This window comes from Cervus elaphus, chromosome 10 (assembly GCF_910594005.1).
Source record: "Cervus elaphus chromosome 10, mCerEla1.1, whole genome shotgun sequence".
Classification (NCBI taxonomy): Eukaryota; Metazoa; Chordata; class Mammalia; order Artiodactyla; family Cervidae; genus Cervus; species Cervus elaphus.
In genome coordinates this window covers 35,767,384-35,784,430 of record NC_057824.1, presented here as the reverse complement: position 1 = coordinate 35,784,430, position 17,047 = coordinate 35,767,384, and the positions used below count along the sequence as shown (strand labels likewise).

General features: G+C 49.1%; 1 protein-coding gene and 2 non-coding genes across 4 annotated transcripts in view; all 3 read right to left on the bottom strand.

Moving 5' to 3' along the window:
* Positions 1–17,047, bottom strand: part of PRKCB (protein kinase C beta) — a 359,558-nt gene that overhangs the window by 168,617 nt on the left and 173,894 nt on the right. For both annotated transcript variants that reach the window (XM_043914534.1, XM_043914535.1), the window contains exons 4-5: positions 2,388–2,499; positions 860–988 (exon numbers count right to left, since the gene is read on the bottom strand). In XM_043914534.1, the coding sequence (XP_043770469.1) occupies positions 860–988; positions 2,388–2,499 (241 nt within the window). The remainder of the gene's footprint in view (positions 1–859; positions 989–2,387; positions 2,500–17,047) is intronic.
* Positions 13,952–14,024, bottom strand: TRNAI-UAU. The gene has a single exon. It is a non-coding gene; the product is annotated as a tRNA-Ile (tRNA).
* On the bottom strand, positions 15,093–15,165 carry TRNAG-CCC. Its single transcript has one exon. It is a non-coding gene; the product is annotated as a tRNA-Gly (tRNA).

The following is a 17,047-nucleotide window of genomic DNA, read 5'->3' as shown; positions in this document are numbered from 1 at the left end:
AGGACCAGAGTGGTAACCATCAGGTTTAAGAAAGAAACACTGCAAATACCCAGAAAGCCCCAGGGATGAATACCGCATCTCTTCTCTTCCCCAAGATGTAACACTCTCCCAAACTGGCTGTTTATCAGCAAGACTCTATTTTCCCACTGGAAAAGTTCGGGAAAGAACCAAGCATCCGTTCTCTGCTATGGTAATAAAGGAGACAGAACTGCATGCTCCAAAGATAAGGAGTGGAAGAGAGAGGCCGGGGGCGGTAGAGAGCGAAAGGAGGTGGGGAACAATAAAGAAGTTGGAAACATTTTTCCCCCCATGGAAGAGATAAACCAATTGCACTGCCCATCACTATGTTATACAAAAATCTAGAAATAATAGATCTGCAGGGTAGAAATAAATGAAAATTAAGAAGGCAACAGAAATAATCTAAATTCGAATAATTTGTCACCGTTATCAGCTACAGTATCTGGCTTCAGAGTAGGTTTAGTCCACCGGCCAGAGCCTGCCATAAAATTAAGGTGTTCAGCATCTTGTCTGCTTTACTGGCTCGTGACAACACCTCTGAGGTCTTGGAGAAAACCAACGTACTCCCGCGGCGGCTTCAGCTCTGAGCTCCAGCGCACAGGAGGTGCTGAGAGCCTCGCCCTGCGGGGTGCAGTTTCTAAGGGTGCCAAGGGGGAGAGGCGGGTGAGGGGGAGAGGCTGGAATGGGGTGGGGTGGGGGCGGGGATCGAGGCGGAAGGCCGCATCGCCGCACCTCCCGCCGCGCCCCCGCGCCGCCCGTCCCATCCCTCGCTCCCCTGACTCAGCGCTCCAGCCGGGTCCGGGTCCCGCGGAGCCGGCGCGGGGGCCCTAGCGCCACCTACCGACAACAATGAGGACCTCCCTCTCGATGTGGGCTTGGATGTAGATGCGGCCGCGGCGCTCCGTGTGGTCCGTGCCGCAGAGGCTGGGGACGTTCATCACGCAGCGCTTGTGGACGTTCATCATGCAGGCTGCGGGGACACAGGCAGGGCGCGCGGCTCAGGCTGGTGCAGGCTGGACCCCTCCGGTTCCCCTCCTTCCCTCCGAGGCGGGCGGAGGCCAGCCTGCCCTGCCCGGGTCTCATCCGAAGGGCTTGCTTCTCCAACTTCCCGGCTCCCAACCCTCGACACCCTAGGCCCTCATGGACAGAGGAGGCGGAAGGTGTCTGTCCTCCCGGAAGGCTGGGGTACCCGGGACACCCGCAACGGCTCTGAAGCCAGAGTCACCAACTCCAGTGACACCGGGTTGTCTAACATAGTGAGGGAAGGTGCGGGTGTGGTGGTCTTGGCCAACTTGAGGGCACAGTGGCGCAGGGTGCCCGCCCAAAGTTGCCAAGATTTTCCCATTTTTCAGGCTTAAGCAGGAATCCTGACCTCTCCCAATTTTTAAATATTGACGATAGGTTGCTTCCCGGGAAAGAGCCTGAGAATGGGAGTTGTGAGAAGATTTACAGTGAGGGGCTCTGTGGGGGGAGGAGGAGCTGGCCCATGAAGATGCCCTGAGGCTGACAGGAGGAGGGACTTAGGGGCTCAGATGATGCTTCGGTGTTGTCCCAGATTGCCGCAAGAGGGCCAGGCCTTTGCCCCTGCACCTGCCAGTCTGTGGTCATGAACCAGCCCTGGGAGGGGCATCATCTTGGAACCTGAGCTGAGTCCCCACAGTACCCACCGTAACTAACTGCAAGAAAAAAACTTAAGACCCAGGGCAAGATGAATAGAATACATCTGCAAACTGAATCTGACCGGCTGAAGTCTCCTGTGTCAGGTGATAAATACTGGCTCCCTGCCCACACTCCCGGAGCGCCTCTGTGCTTCTTTCAATGGGTGGCTGGTTTCCCCTAAGCCCCAAGGCTGCTCCAGGCCATGCCTGGAGTCCCGTGTTCACTAGGGGTCCCTCGTATCAGTCTGAGAAGTCAGGAGAAGCTGGGTCACCCTACGGGTCATTTCAGGGGACTCCATGGGAGCTGGGGGCAAGGCATCGCAGGAACGGGGGTGGTGAGGGCATCCCTTCTCAGCCCGCCCAACCTCCAGGAGGCAGCAGGCAGATTAAAAAACTGGAAATGAGTTGTGGGGAGAGAAGGATGGCGAAAGGATGGACAGCCCCCTGCAACCTGCATGCCCAAGTTCAGGGTCCTGCGTCAACACCAACTTGCTAACCCACCACACAGGTATGAGCAAGGCCAATCCAGGCCCAAAGGACAGCCTTGAATAGTGCCCTAAATAAATGGTTATTATTGGTTATTGTTACTCAGCATCACGCAAGGGGTCCCCAGCCCACCCAGGACTTGGGAGAATGTGCTGCAGACTTGGGCCCCAAACCATGAGGAAGCAGCTGGGTCAGCAGAGGCTGCCCGAGGGCACATGTACTTACTGTCACATTTCATCCCCTGGTGGATAAGTCCATAGAGCAGTGACCCGCAGTGGTCACAAAACGTGGGGCTGGAGTATGTGTGGATCTTGAACTTGTGTTTGCTCCGGGGGTCCTGAGGGCCAAAGAAACAACAAAAGAGGCCAGCGTCAGTGAGGCACGCCAAGGTTTCACGCTGCACTCAGCATCACAGGAGGACTCACTGAGAACGGAACTTGGCCCCCAGCATCCATCACACCTGCTGGGGCCATCGCAAGAGCGCTGTACCCAAACACCATGCTTGATAAGCAGTCACTGAATGACTAAGATGGCTGATGGCTCCCATTCTCACCCCAGCACACACACTCGCCGTGCCTGGAAGCACTCCATCAGGGAACCCAACCTACTGACTCCTGCCGGCAGCAAGGGCTGCAGAGACAGCAAACAAAACTCCTGATGCATGAAGTAGAAGGGTCGGTCTCCTTGTCTACTCCTCTCTCCTTTATCTTCCGAGCAACTTCCAGATGATCTAAAACCCAAGGCCTGAAACCTCCCCACTTAGAGGCCATTTGCTAGGACCTCATCATCTAGTCTTCCCTTGTAGCTCAGTTGGTAAAGAATCTGCCTACAATGCAGGAGACCCAGGTTCAATTCCTGGGTCGGGAAGATCCCCTGGAGGAGGAAATGGCAACCTCCCCACTCCAGTATTCTTGCCTGGAGAATCCCATGAACAGAGGAGCCTGGCGGGCTACAGTCCATGGGGTCGCAAGAGTCAGACATGACTTGGCAACTAAATCACCACCACCATCATCTACAGGACAGAGTTCAAAGTCCAGTGAATAGTCTGCAGATTGTGTCAGGGACTACTAGTTTTCCACCAATACCCAGTCTTCCTTTCAATAAGAGAACCCTTGAGTTGCAGCAGAGCGCATGGCTATCCAACTATAGACCACATTTCCCAGCCTCCCTTGCAACTTGGTATGTCCATGTGATTGAGTTCTCACCAATGGGATGTATGTGTTTCAGTCATTCCTTTAAAAGGAAAGTGTACATCCTCAGGCTTCCCTGGTGACTCAGATGGTAAAGAATCTGTCTGCAACGCGGGAGACCTGGGTTCAGTCCCTGGGTTGGGAAGATCCTCTGGAGAAGGGAATGGCAACCCACTCCAGTATTCTTGCCTGGAGAATCCCATGGACAGAGAATCACATGACTACAGTCCATGGCGTGACAAAGAGTCAGACACGACTGAACGACTAAGCACATACATCCTCCCAGGATTTGCAGGTGGCGCTACTGATAAAGAACCCACCTGCCAATGTAGGAGATGTAAGAGATGTGGGTTCGATCCCTCGGTCAGGAAGATCCCCTGAAGGAGGGCATGGCAACCCACTCCAGTATTCCTGCCTGGAGAATCCCATGACAGAGCAGCCTGGTGGGCTACCATGCATAGGGTTGCAAAGAGTCAGACACAACTGAAGTGACTTAGCACCCTGCATGGTACAGCCTCCCAGGACCCTTCTTCCATTCCCACTGGCTGGAAGATGGTGAGAAGTGCAAGTGACCACCTTGGACCCACTGGCCCTGCACTTTGTCCCTTTAGACAGACATCTGAGAGAAAACCTACCTTCTGTCTTATTCAAGTCACTATACTTGGGGGTTATTTGTTACAGCGGCTTCCATGGTTCCCTAACTAACGTACCCTTCCTAACCTGGCAGTGTAGTGCAGAAGTTAAAGGTACAGACTTAGGATCATAAACTGCCTGGGTTCTTCTTAGATGCATAATTTTGAGCAAGGTATTTAATTTCTTTGTGCTTCACTTCCCTTGTCTGGACAATGAAGAAACTGATAGTGCTGTAAGCTTACAGGATCATTGGGAATAATAAATGAGTTAACCTATGGAGTGATCTTAGAACCACCTGGCACACAGTAAGCAGTGAAAGCTTCTGCATTATTATTACATCTCCCATGTGATCCCAACGGTGCCTCCAACACATACTACGGTTTCCGTACACAGGATTGGTTCATACTCCCAAACATGCTATGCCCTTCATGACTCTGGCTCCACATGATGTCTGTCTCCTTCAAGAGATGCTCTAATTAAAAAAAAAAATTTCTTCTTCTCTTTCCCAACCCAGCCTGCAAGTTGCTTCCTCCATGAAAGAGTATACTGCAGAAGAGAAGAGTAGGGCCCCAGGTTCCAACCCGAGGCTGACCTGACATTCTAGCCTTTGTCATAAGCTACCCATCTCTTCCCTAATCCATTCATTCATCCGTTCACATATATTTACTGATGCAAGTGCGTTTCCAAAACACATTCTAATAGAGACAGAAAATGAACAAATAAGGAAACAGACACAATAAGTAGAAATTATATTATGTGCTATAAAAATAATGAGCATTTCTCCTTAGGAAACTGTTATTTTCAAAATGTAAAAATAATCTTTATACCTTCTAGGATGGCTAACATTTTAGGAAACTGATAGTGACAATCCCAAGTGCTGATGTGGAGAGAACAGAACTGGCACTCTCTGACAATATTGGGGGGATGCAAAATGGTAGAGTCACTTTGGAAAGTAGCATGGCAGTTTCTTATGAAGGTAAACATCCCCTTATCATGTGTGACGCAGTATTCCCACTCCTAGGTGTGAAATGAATACATGAATCTACAGAAAAACCTGAAAGCTTATAATCGCCTTATTTATAATATCCAAAGTCTGGAAACAACCTAAGCACTAAACATTTAACATGTGAATCGATAAACAACGTGTGGTGTAGCCACACAATTGAATACTTCTCAGCAGTAAGAAGGAATGAACTTCTGATACAGGTAACCTTTCTGAATCTCGAAAGCATTAGGGTAAGATAACGATGTCACATACATGCTGTTTAATTCTGTTTAAATGACATTCTAGAAAAGGCAAAACTAAAAAGAAAAGAAAAGAAAAAGCATAATTATGGGGACAGAAAACACATCGGTGGTTAAGAAGGATCAGAGGAGAAAAGGAAATTGATAACAAAGGGACAGAATGTGGGAACTTTTATGGGGTGACTGGAATGAGCTATATTATCAACCATGTGAATTTTACTGTATGTATGTTTTAAAACGTGAATTTTGCTGCATGAAAACTCTATTTCAACAAGTCTGCCTAAAATATCCTCCATCCCTGAAGGCTTTTGTTGGCCTGCATCTTCTTAATGAGCAACAGTGTTTCTTTCCTGATTTTCCAAGCCTCTGCGGTCAGGTCAAGCGGGTGAAGGGCCGACCCTTGCACAGCCCTGAACAGCCCAGGTGAAGAGGCAGGGTCAGCTCTGCTGTGGGGCCTGCAGAGCTCCAGGATTCAGAAGGACCCCAGCCTCCACGTCTCCTGCTCGAGGACTGAGCTGCTACCCCAGTAACAACATCAGGGCTTGGAAATCACAAAGCAAAAACTACAGGCTCCCAGTCGATGGCTTAACCAGCCATATTTCCATCCTTGGGCAATGAGACTGAAAAAAAAAAATCAGGTTCCTGGAAACAGTCCTAGTGCTCTGTGCCATAATATGCTTCCCGCTGCCTGCCTCATGTGAATCCACCTTAAAAGGTGAGAAATGAGTGTCTCAAACCCACCTGTTCATGACCCGCATCGCCCTGAAGGGGGAGCTCAAGGCTTCTCTCACTCCCCTCGTTGGCTCAACTCTGCAACTCCATAGACTGTAGCCCGCCAGGCTCCTCTGTCTATGGAATTTTCCAGGCAAGAATACTGGAGCAAGTTGCCATTTCCTACTTCAGGGGATCTTCGGGATCCAGGGATCGAACCCGGGTCTCCTGTGTCTCCTGCACCGGCAGGTGGATTCTTTACCACTGTGCCACCTGGGTTTCTAAGGAAGACGAGAGCCGTTCTGGCTGGTCAAATTCCAGGACGCTGACTGGTCCAGACTCAATGGGTGGAGCTTTCAGAGGCCTTAAGGCCACGCCCACCTTTAAGTGGGCGTGGCTTTCTCTTTCTCACCTGTAGCTCCCTCCTCTCCAAGAGGCGGCTGGGTCCCGGTCCCATGGTCTCACCCTAAGAAGGGTGGGCATGAGTGAGTGGCCTGGACCAACTCCACTCCAAGTCCTGAGGCCAGGTCTCTCTCTCCTCTTGGTTCCTGTGCTCCCTTCTGGGTTCCCTGATATGTTGACTTTATAGGAGCCAAGAATTAGCTTTGAGGATGTTTTAACTGCCCTTAGGCCTACCTCATGCTGAAGCTAAAAACTCCAATACTTTGGCCACGTGATGTGAAGAACTGACTTATTGGGAAAAGACCCTGATGCTGGGAAAGATTGAAGGTGGAAGGAGAAGGGGACAACACAGGATGAGATGGTTGGATGGCATCACTAACTCAATGGACACGAGTTTGAGCAAGCTCTGGGAGCTGGTGATGGGCGGGCAAGCCTGGCGTGCTGCATTCCATGGGGTCACAAAAAGTCAGACATGACTGAGCGACTGAACTGACTGACTGAGGCCTACCTCTATTGAAAGAAAGGAGTCCCCAAAGGCCTCATGAGCTCTACTTGGCGATCTGAGGCAAAACCCCACTAACAATAAAGTTGCTCTTTGCTGGCACTGCACTTTCCTCCATGCATGTATCTTAGTGGGGAGTCTCAGGGAGAAGGATTCAAGCATTCCTAACCAGACACTATGGAAGGGAAGAGCAGAAACAACAGTGCAGGCTTCAGGCAGGGTCCTGGTTCAAGATCACCTGAGACCAGATTAAAGCAATGTAGAGCCTGCACACCCTAATCCTATCAGCAACCCCGCCATCGAACATCGCCATAAAACTCCTCACCAAAGTGTCGTGGGTTGGGACACACAGTTTCAAGGGCAGGAACCTGCTATGGCCCCCTTTGCCTGGCAAAGCAACAAAGCTATTCTTTTCTACTTCACCCAAAACCCTGTCTCCAAGGTTCAATTCAGCACTGGTGCACAGAGGCCAGGCTTTCAGCATCACTATCAGTAAAACAGATAATTAGTGAAAAGCTGCTATATAACAGGGAACCCAGACTGGTGCTCTGTGATGACCTAGAGGGGTGAGATGGGGGGTGGGAGGGAGCCTCAAGCGGGAGGGGATATATACATATAGTTGTGACTGATTTGCACTGCAGTACAGCAGAAATCAACACAACATTATAAAGCAATTATCCTCCAATTAAAAAATTTACAAAAAAAAAAAACAAACCCTCTCCATCTTAGCAAGTCTCTTCTGCATCAGGAAGTGCCAAGATGCACAAAGAAAAAGGAGGAAGAAAACACAGTGATTGCGAGCTGTCCATATGCCCAGTGACGGCCATATGGAAGGTGTTACTCATTCTCATTTCAGTGACGATGAAAGGAACCCAGTCTAGAGAGAAGAACCTTCTCCAAGGTCAACCAGATGGCCCCTGGAGGGCTGGGACTCACCCCAGGTCTGCCTGGCTCCAAAGTGGGTTTACAGCAGGGTATTCTCTCTTTCATCTGCAGCCCCCAACTTCATTAATGCCTCATCCTTCAGGTCCAGCTAAAATAGCACTTCCTTTCTGCTTTCCTTTGTTCATTCACCCAGTAAATGTTTTCTGAGAGCAAAGTTCTTCCCAGGCACTGAGGGTACAACTGTGAGCAAAGGAGACAGCTCCTCTGGTGGAACTTATGTTCTAATGGCAGAGAGAAAGCAAAAAGAAATAATTGCCATGACCCTCACCCCTTTGGGCTTCCCAGGTGGCTCAGATGGTAAAGAATCTGCCTGCAGTGGGTTTGATCCCTGGGTTGGGAAGATCCCCTGGACAAGGGCACAGCAATCCCACTCCAGTATTCTTGCCTGGAGAATTCCATGGACAGAGGAGCCTGGCGGGCTACAGTCCATTGGGTTGCAAAGACTCGGACACGACTGAGTGTCTAACACTCATCCCTATCTTTCCCATCACAGTATTTATACCACTGTGTTGTAGCTGTGTGTTTAACTGCATTTCTCTCATGCTTAGCTGCATGCAACATGAGGGAATTTTGCTCTCCATGATATCCCAGAGCATATATTGTACTTGGCATATAGAAGGTACTTGATAAATATTTAATGAGTGAGAGTTAACATTTATTGAGTGTTTAATTCATGCCAGGAGCCACTTGCAGGGACTTATCAGACATTAACTCACTTAATTGTCATAACACCTCTGTGAAGTTTGTACTGCTTACTAACCCATTTTACAGATGAGGAAATCAAGGGACAGAGACGTGCAGTGACTTGCCCAGGGCTCCCCAGCCACTGCGAGCACTGCTTGTCACACAGTAACTGGCACATATTTAGAGGTCAGTGAGCTGTGATGGCAGCAGGGGGTCGCAGTCATCGCTATGAAGCACAGACAGGCCCTAGATGATGCATGTGGCCTGGACAGTCCTATGCAAGATGAATGACACCAGACAGGAGAAAGAAAGGCCACTCAGGCAAGACGCAGAGGAAAGTCCGTTTCTCTGTGGTTTATTTAGAGGCTGACGGAGGCTCCTCCAATCTCATTCCCTTGCCTCAGCTTTTAGGAGGGCTAAGGCTTGTAAATACCAACTCCACCCATCCCCACCCCCACCCCCACACCCACTCTCATCTCTCAGACCACCCAGAAAACCAGGTCATCTCCTGATTGATTTTGGTCCCTTCCTTCCACTTGGGAGAGCTTGGAACAAAGCCACACGCCCACAGCTGGGGTTCTTAGGACCTTCAAGGAGAACCATTCAGGGTGCCTATCTATGTCTGCCCAGGCCCAAGGGGCGGGTCTGCACCTGGAGATGACCCTCCCCCAAACCCGTGGAGAGGTGGATGCTCGGCTCAAGTGTCAGGGGCCGGGCAGTGAGGACACGTGGAGCCCTGGGGCTGAGATGGTGATTACTGACAGCAGGCTCCAAGGAGAAAGGAACAAAGACAAAGGCTTCATGACCCCAGGGATGGAGCTCCTGGTTGCAGTCTCCTAGGGGCCTGGCATCATGCCCTCAGCTCCATCTGACTCTCCTGTGTCCTCTAAAATTTCTCCTTCGTGCTTAAGCCAACCTAAGCAGGCATCTGCAACCTGCACTGGGAGGAGGGGGGGGGGGTGGAATCATTGTCAAGATATTTACAATCACTTTGGCTCAAGTATGGGCAGTACTGCCCACCTACCGATCAGAATGGACTGCAGATCAGAATGGGCCGCAGAGCCTAGCTACGCTGGGAGTTAACCCTTTAGTTGCCCGATCATGGCAAGGTGGGGTGGGGAGGAGCTGCTAGGGAAAGAAGTGGGTGGGTGGAAGGTGGGAGGGGGAGGTTCCGAGGGCCCAGTAGCTATTCACCAATCAGCAGGTAAATACTTCATCATTTTCACAACTAGTCCAGTCGTGCTGGTGGATACAGGTTAAATGGCAGCCCTGCCTTTAGCTGAAGTACATTCCTTTCCCAGCCTCTGAGGCTGTGGCTACTGACCAGGATGAGGTCAGGGATCCACGTGGCCTCTAAGTCAGAACTCTCCCCCCAGGTCTGTCTGGATCCCAGTCAAAGAGGCAATGCCCACCCCTGCCTCCTTCCCTCCCCGACCTTGTTCTACCATTAGCCTCCCCAGTCCAGCCCACACCAGCTGGACCCCCTCAAGTGCACCCGCAGCCCAACCCCATTCATGGCCCGGGTCCTTCTTCATGTTCAGAGGTTACCATCTGGATGCCAAGGGCCACACCAAGTTTACAAACAAGCGGTATTTGGCCCACATGGAGCGTCTTAAAAGTATTTTAAAAATCCTGAAATGTCAGACAAAAATGTTGATTTCTGGCTCCTTTTGAAAACTCACAAGTTGGGGCAACTCTGGACACACGTTCCTCTGGGCGGAGCACCACTGGCCCCTTTAGATGAAGGATAAGCTTCCTCGTTCTCCACAGTTCCCATCACTCTCTATTGTCTCACACCTTGCCTGCTTCACTCTCTTCCCTTCCCCACCTGGCCCCTGTAGGAATTTGGGTTTGTGACTTTTGCCAGACTCCCCATCCTCTCTCCCTCGGAGTCCACTGACTGGGTCCTCTCTCCCTAGCAGTCACTGGCTGGGGTCCAACCACATGTGGACATAACCTCATACTCCTGAATGATGAGTTCATGCGACTCAGTGCCAAGAGCTTTCAGAAATGGGCTTGAAATTTCTGTATCCCTCCCCCAGCATCACCACTTGACCTCCAGTGTCCCTGGTCATCTCTCCCACCCCTAAGAAATCGGGTTCTCACAGGATCCTGGCATGATGCCTCTACCCACTGTTTCATGGCGTTGAGCTCTATCATGCTTCATCCTAGGCAAACGGGGATTTCCAAGTTTTCTTCCACTTCTGATCCTGATACAAGAGATTGTCAAATAACAACAATAAAACGATAATCAACTACTGTGACTCTCACTACCACCATAAATTCAGCACTCTGCCAAGCACTGTGCTAAGGGTTCCACATCACATCATTATTGTTGTTGTTGTTTAGTCGCTAAGTCCTGTCTGACTCTTCGTGACCCCATGGACTGCAGCCCACCAGGCTCCTCTGTCCATTGTCCCAAGCAAGAATACTGGAGTCAGTTGCCACTTCCTTCTCCAGGGGATCTTCCTGACCCAGGGATCGAACCCTGTGTCTTTTATGTCTCCTACACTGGTAGGCAGGTTCTTTACCACTAGCACCACCTAGATATCATATCATTAAACTTTCATAAAGGCCAAGGACATAGGAGTTATCGTCCTGGTATTCCAGATGACCAAACTGAGGCTTACTGAAGTAACTTATCCAAGGTCACAAAGCAAGAAAGAAGAAGAGATAGGACTGTAATCAAGTTTGTCAGGTTCCAAATATGCAGTAACAGAGAGGGGACACCTGAGTGTCACCTGGTTGCTCCTCAGTCTTCCCGGAGGGTCTCCCACCCAATAGGGAGTTACAGATGATGACACCCCTCGTCCCACACAAATGCAGCACCAGCCACCTTCAGGTCATTTGGAATTCCCCACCCCCACCGCCAAACCAGTCTTCACTGCGAACACCTCCTCCCCAGGACCAAAGGACAGGCCCATCCCAGCTCAGTATCTTCCGCTCATCACCTGACTCCAGGCTCATGCAGCTAAGGATGAAGGAAGCACAGATCGGGGGGGGGAAAGAACTTTAAATCTCTAAATCACAACCTAAAATAGCCTCTCTCAGTCTGAATGGGCTGTATGGCTTTGTGCACAGGTGGGCTGAAATTTGGCTGAGCTGAGGCAAAGCTGCAGGAATATGGAAGCTGCATTGAAACGCAAAGGTCAGGAAAGCACACACCAACAGCATCAGTCAGAGGAGAAAGTCAGGGCAGCCTGTAAATTCAGACTGTGTCATCCCTGGCCCTTTACAGGTCACAAAAGCCTCGAAGGTATGTTTCCCAGGAGGTAGACAGGCAAGGCGCACCTGGAGACCGCAGCTGGAAATAGTGTCAGAACGAAAGGAAGCTTGCAAACCTGGGCTCTGGAGTTAACTGTGAGGCCTCAGGACTGTGAGGCCTCAGGCAAGTGACTTAAGCACTCTGCCTCTCTGCCTCCTTGTCCATAAAGCGCAAATAAACACAGTACCCACCTCATTGACTGGATGTGATGACTAAAGCTCCCAGCACAGCGCCTTGCACGAAGGACGTACAGGCTCTGGAGTGTATTATTCGAAAGAGAAAAGGTAATCATGGTAACACTTCCCAAACTTCAGTCTTGAGCTGTCATATTTTAGCATGCCTACATTCTACCTATAAAATTATTTATTAATACTTGGTGCTGTTTTTTCACTCAGCATGCCACTTTTACCTATTTTAAAACCTATTTTAACCTATTTTAAAATAAGACTGTGAACTTGTGGGATTGGTGTGCAAAATTATGTTTTTTTCTAACACACATTAAAAATGAAATAGACAACCCTTACAATGAAATTTTAAGATGTTCATCCCCCTGGACTGCATTAATAAGCTGTGGAAACACAGACACACATATGTGCAGTGAGTAGGCCGATCGGCATTACCTTGTCAGGGCAAATGGGCATGCATATCAAAAGTCCAAATGCTTCTCCCTTTTTGACCAAGCCGTCCCACTTCTGGGAATTGATTCTGGAGATAAACCCACATACATAGGAAATTTTATACACATGTGATTGTTCACTGCAGCATTATTTATAATAGTGAGAGATTTTAAATGAGCCAAATGTCATAGGAATGGAGATGCTCAAATAAATCTTACTGCAGTTACACAATGGACTACCATTCAGGTGTGAAAATGAAGTTTTCTGCACTAAAGTGGACAAAATCTTAAGGGTATATTTTTAAGTGAAGTCAAAAAAGAAAAAAAAAAATAGCAGAACCCAAGGTGCAGAACTATGCTGCAGGCAACCTTTGGGTTGAGAAAGTGAGATAGGATAAGAAAGTGTATTTTAAATTACTCAGATCTGCAAAAACAAATGCTAGAAGGAGAGGCTGCAAGAGAAGTTAATAAAAAAGTGTTTCTTTAGGAAGGCAGGAGGGAACAAAGTGGAAAGGAATACGACTTTTCCTTAAATAGCTCTGCAGAGTTTTGATGACAGTAGAATATTTTCGTGTTTATCTGGATACCACGAAATTCCCACAGCACGTACCAGCCCGCTGGGTAACCCAACAGCATCGCCATGTCCCAAACTGCAAACAAAATGCGGAGAATTCCCGAGACACAAAGAGGCAGGGAAACCTTAATTGGGACGATGTGGATTGAGATTTTGTGCCCAAGAAATGCGTAGAATGTTAGAAGCTGTAATTACACAGTTGAAAGGGGGACACTGTAATTTGGTGAAGATCTTTCATTGTGTTCCCGGAGAGCAGAGTGAATAGTGCTTATGAGCTGTTGTAGATGCTCCGGTGCCTGCGGGAGGGTGTGATACCCACGCCTGCTACAACCCCCACCCCGTGGGCAAAGAAGTAATTGTTCCACTTAAAGACAAGCTTCCGTTGTGTCAACTTCAGTAGGATTTTAAATATGATTTCCTGGGTTACAATCTGCACTGGAATCAGTGTCAACATTAGGGGTTAATTAATAGCCACATTCAAATTTAAGACACAGCTCTCCTAGTTATTAGCTTCTGGACTACAAGGCAAATTATTTAACCCTTTCTAGTTTTAGTTTCTACATCTAAGAATTAGATAATAATAATAATTACTGCCTAAGTTGATGGGAGAGTTCAATGCACTACTGCCTGAAAACTGCCTAATAGTCACTGGTGGAAGTAAATATTCTTAAATGTTCACTTTTATCATTCATTTTCTGTCCACAGCCTTTGTCCATGTTTAAATTCAAGTTTGCTTCTTTCTAAATGATTTGTGACAAGCTTCCCATACAACTCAAAGAACATTACCCACTCACCTATGATATACACAGTAAATATTTTCCTGGTTTTATCACTTGCCTTTTAAATTTTGTTGATATTCTTTCTTTCAACATCTAACACTGCAAGTGTGTTTGTGTGTGGGGTTTGTTTTTTTTTAATATTTATTTTTATTTTATTTCTTTGACTGTGTTGGGTCTTAGATGCAGGACATGGAATCGTTAGTTGTGGCATGCGGACTCTTGGTTGAGGCATGTGGGATCTAGTTCCCTGACCAGGGATCAAACCTGGGCCATCTGCATTATAAGCACAGAGCCTTACCCACTAGACCACCAGGGAAGTCCGTGTGTGAGTGTGCATGCTCAGTTGTGTCCCACTCTTTGAGACCCCATGGACTGTAGCTCACCAGGCTTCTCTGTCCATGGGATTTCCCAGGCAAGGATACTGGAGTGGGTTACCATTTCCTTCTCCAGGGGATCTTCCTGACCCAGGGATCGAACTCGCATCTCTTATGTCTCCTGTATTGGTAGGCGGGTTCTTTACTACTAGCACCACCTGGGAACAATCCACTTATTCACCAAGTATGTGTTGAGTGCCTGGTATGTGTCAGAAACTGGATGAACAAAAGCAAACACAGGGTCTGCCCTGATGGGCTGCCAGCCTAGCTGGGAGGAGACAGTGAAAAGGTACAAACAAATGCACACTTCTGAGTGCCGTGCAAGAGAAGCTCGAGGTGCTTAAAGAGTTTATGGTGAGGTCAGATCTGGGAGGCTTCCCCGAGGAGGTGAAGTCTGCACTAACTCTGAAGGACAGAGGGTGGAACGCTGGACCTGGAGCACTGGACAGGGCCCTGCACGCCCTGGGGGCTACTATTCAGCTGCAGGCATCCTGCTTCAACACAGGCAGACCGGGCTGATCCACCCCTCGGCCCCCTGCCTGGCTCCAAGCTCTGCCTCAGCCCCCATCCCCTGTCTTCAGCTCGGATCCCTCAGCCGTGAGACCCCAGCCCCCATGAGAGGGGACTTAGTAGACAGCTTGTGAGCCAGAGTCTCAAGGTAGATGGTCCAAATTCTGTCCCAGCTCTGCTACTTCCCAGTCATGTAGCTTTGAGCAAGTTCCTCAAGCTATATAAGCCTCGATTTTCTCACCTGTAAAATGGGGAGACACTACAGCAGGATGGCACATACTGCAAGGCTTCCTGGACTGAATCCCAAGCTTAACAACTTCTCATGCGACTTGGGGCAGATTACCTAACATTGCTGTGCTTCCACCTCCTCATTTTCTAAAAGGTATTTATCTATTTGGCTGTGCTGGGTTTTAATTGTGGCATGTGGGATCTTCGATCTTCTTTGTGCATGCAGGATCTCTGTGGCATCAGAACTGTTAGTTGGGGCATGTGGGATCCAGTTCCCTGATCAGGGATCGAACCCGGGCCCCCTGCATTGGGAGTGCAGGGTCCTAGCCACTGGACCACCAGGGAAGCCCCACCTCATTTTTAAAGTAGAAACAATAATAATAGCACTAAATGTTCACAGGATCATGAGATGCTATTGAGTTAATTTTTGTAAAAAGCTCAGCCCGGTGCCTGGCAGGTAGTAAACACTCTATGTGGGTGGAATACAATAAATAAACACGTTTCAGCTTTTAGATTTGTGAGCATTCGTGAAATCATGATTATACCGTGCTTATCAGCACAGTGACTGGCAGACAGCATGCACTTGATTGATGTCAGCTTAAAATAAAAACTACACCTACGATCTTGGCCAAGTCACTTCCATGCTCTGGTCTCAGTTCCCCCTTGCGAAAACAAGGGAGTTAAGCTGGGTATTCCCCAAGGACCCTTCAAGTTCTTAGACTCTGCCTTCCGGGCTGTTCACACAACTCTGCCTTGCCTCTTCCTGTGAATTCACTGCTCAGAGTGTACAGTAGCCTTTCAGGGACCAGACACACTGTCACAGATCACACCCTTGCTTTATAAATAAATCCTCCATCAACCACAAAACATGCACACCCAGCCTCTCCCCTAGCTTCCCCTGTCCCCCGCAGTGCCATCAGCCAACAAAGGGAGGGGTACCCCGCTCCCTGCTGTGTGCAGGTCACCCAGATGCAGGGCCAGGACACGAGGTTACTGAGGTTACTTAACTTGAAAGATGCTTCAGCTTGATTCCTAGACTCAGAGCACCATGCCAGCTTCCTGACAGCTTCCTCTGCCACAGAAGCCCTGGGCACCCCCACGCCTGCCTTTCGAAAGAGCTCTTACGTAGAAGGACATGCAGGACGCTGTTGAAGCGAATGCCTGCCGGGCCACCTGGGACACTGGACAGCACAAGCCCGTGTAGGTCTGATCCTAACGACTCTAACTCTGGGCAGTAGAAACACGGATCCTAAACCAATAGGTCCATAGCGACAAGGAACCTAACTGAAGAAGACAAGTACTGTGCACGCCAACTGATTACCCTGTCACCAAGAACATCACTGGGACACCACTCTGTCAGCAGTTATTAAAGAGCTCTCATGTGCCACGTGCTGCCCCGGGGCGGCGGGGGGGGGAGCGATCCAACAGCAGATGCTGACCCCGCCCCTAGGGCTCTCTAGATTCCAGTGGGGGATAACCATCATCATCACCATGATCATCATCATAGTAGGAGCTAACATATGCCAGACACTGTTCTAAGAGCTAAGGGCTAGGTCACTTCAGTCGTGTCCGACTCTGTGTGACCCCATGACCGTAGCCCACCAGGCTTCTCTGTCCATGGGATGCTGCAGGCAAGAATACTGGAGTGGGCTGCCCTGCCCTCCTCCAGGAGATCTTCCCGACTCAGGGATCGAACTCTCATCTTGTATGTCTCCTGCATTGGCGGGCAGGTTCTTTACCACTAGCGCCACCTGGGAAGCCCTCTAAGAGCTTTACATATAATTAATTCATTTGACCCTCACTCACTTTGTACAATAGGTTTATTATTCTCATTTTACAGGGGAGAAAACTGAGGCACAGAGAAGTCAAGTGACTTGTTCAAGGTCACACAGCTAAGCCCTTGGTCATCATACAAATTAGTGACCCTATGGTGCCTAACAGTAAGGAAAGGTGTGCGGGGCTTTAGGAGTGCAAAACAGGCAAAAGTGACCTGGTCAGGGAGGGCTTCCCTAAGAAGCTGAGCTGTGGCCTAGAGGATGAGCACAAGTCAATCAGGGTTCTTAAGCCTCAACGCACATTAAAATCAACTGAGAGGCTTTGAGTCAATAAAGTCTGACTTCATTTGTCTGCAATGGGCCCAGGCACCGGCATGCGGTTATAAAGCTCTGCAGATGATTCAAACATGCAACCAGAACTGAGACTCACCAAGCTCAAGGGGAAGAAGAGA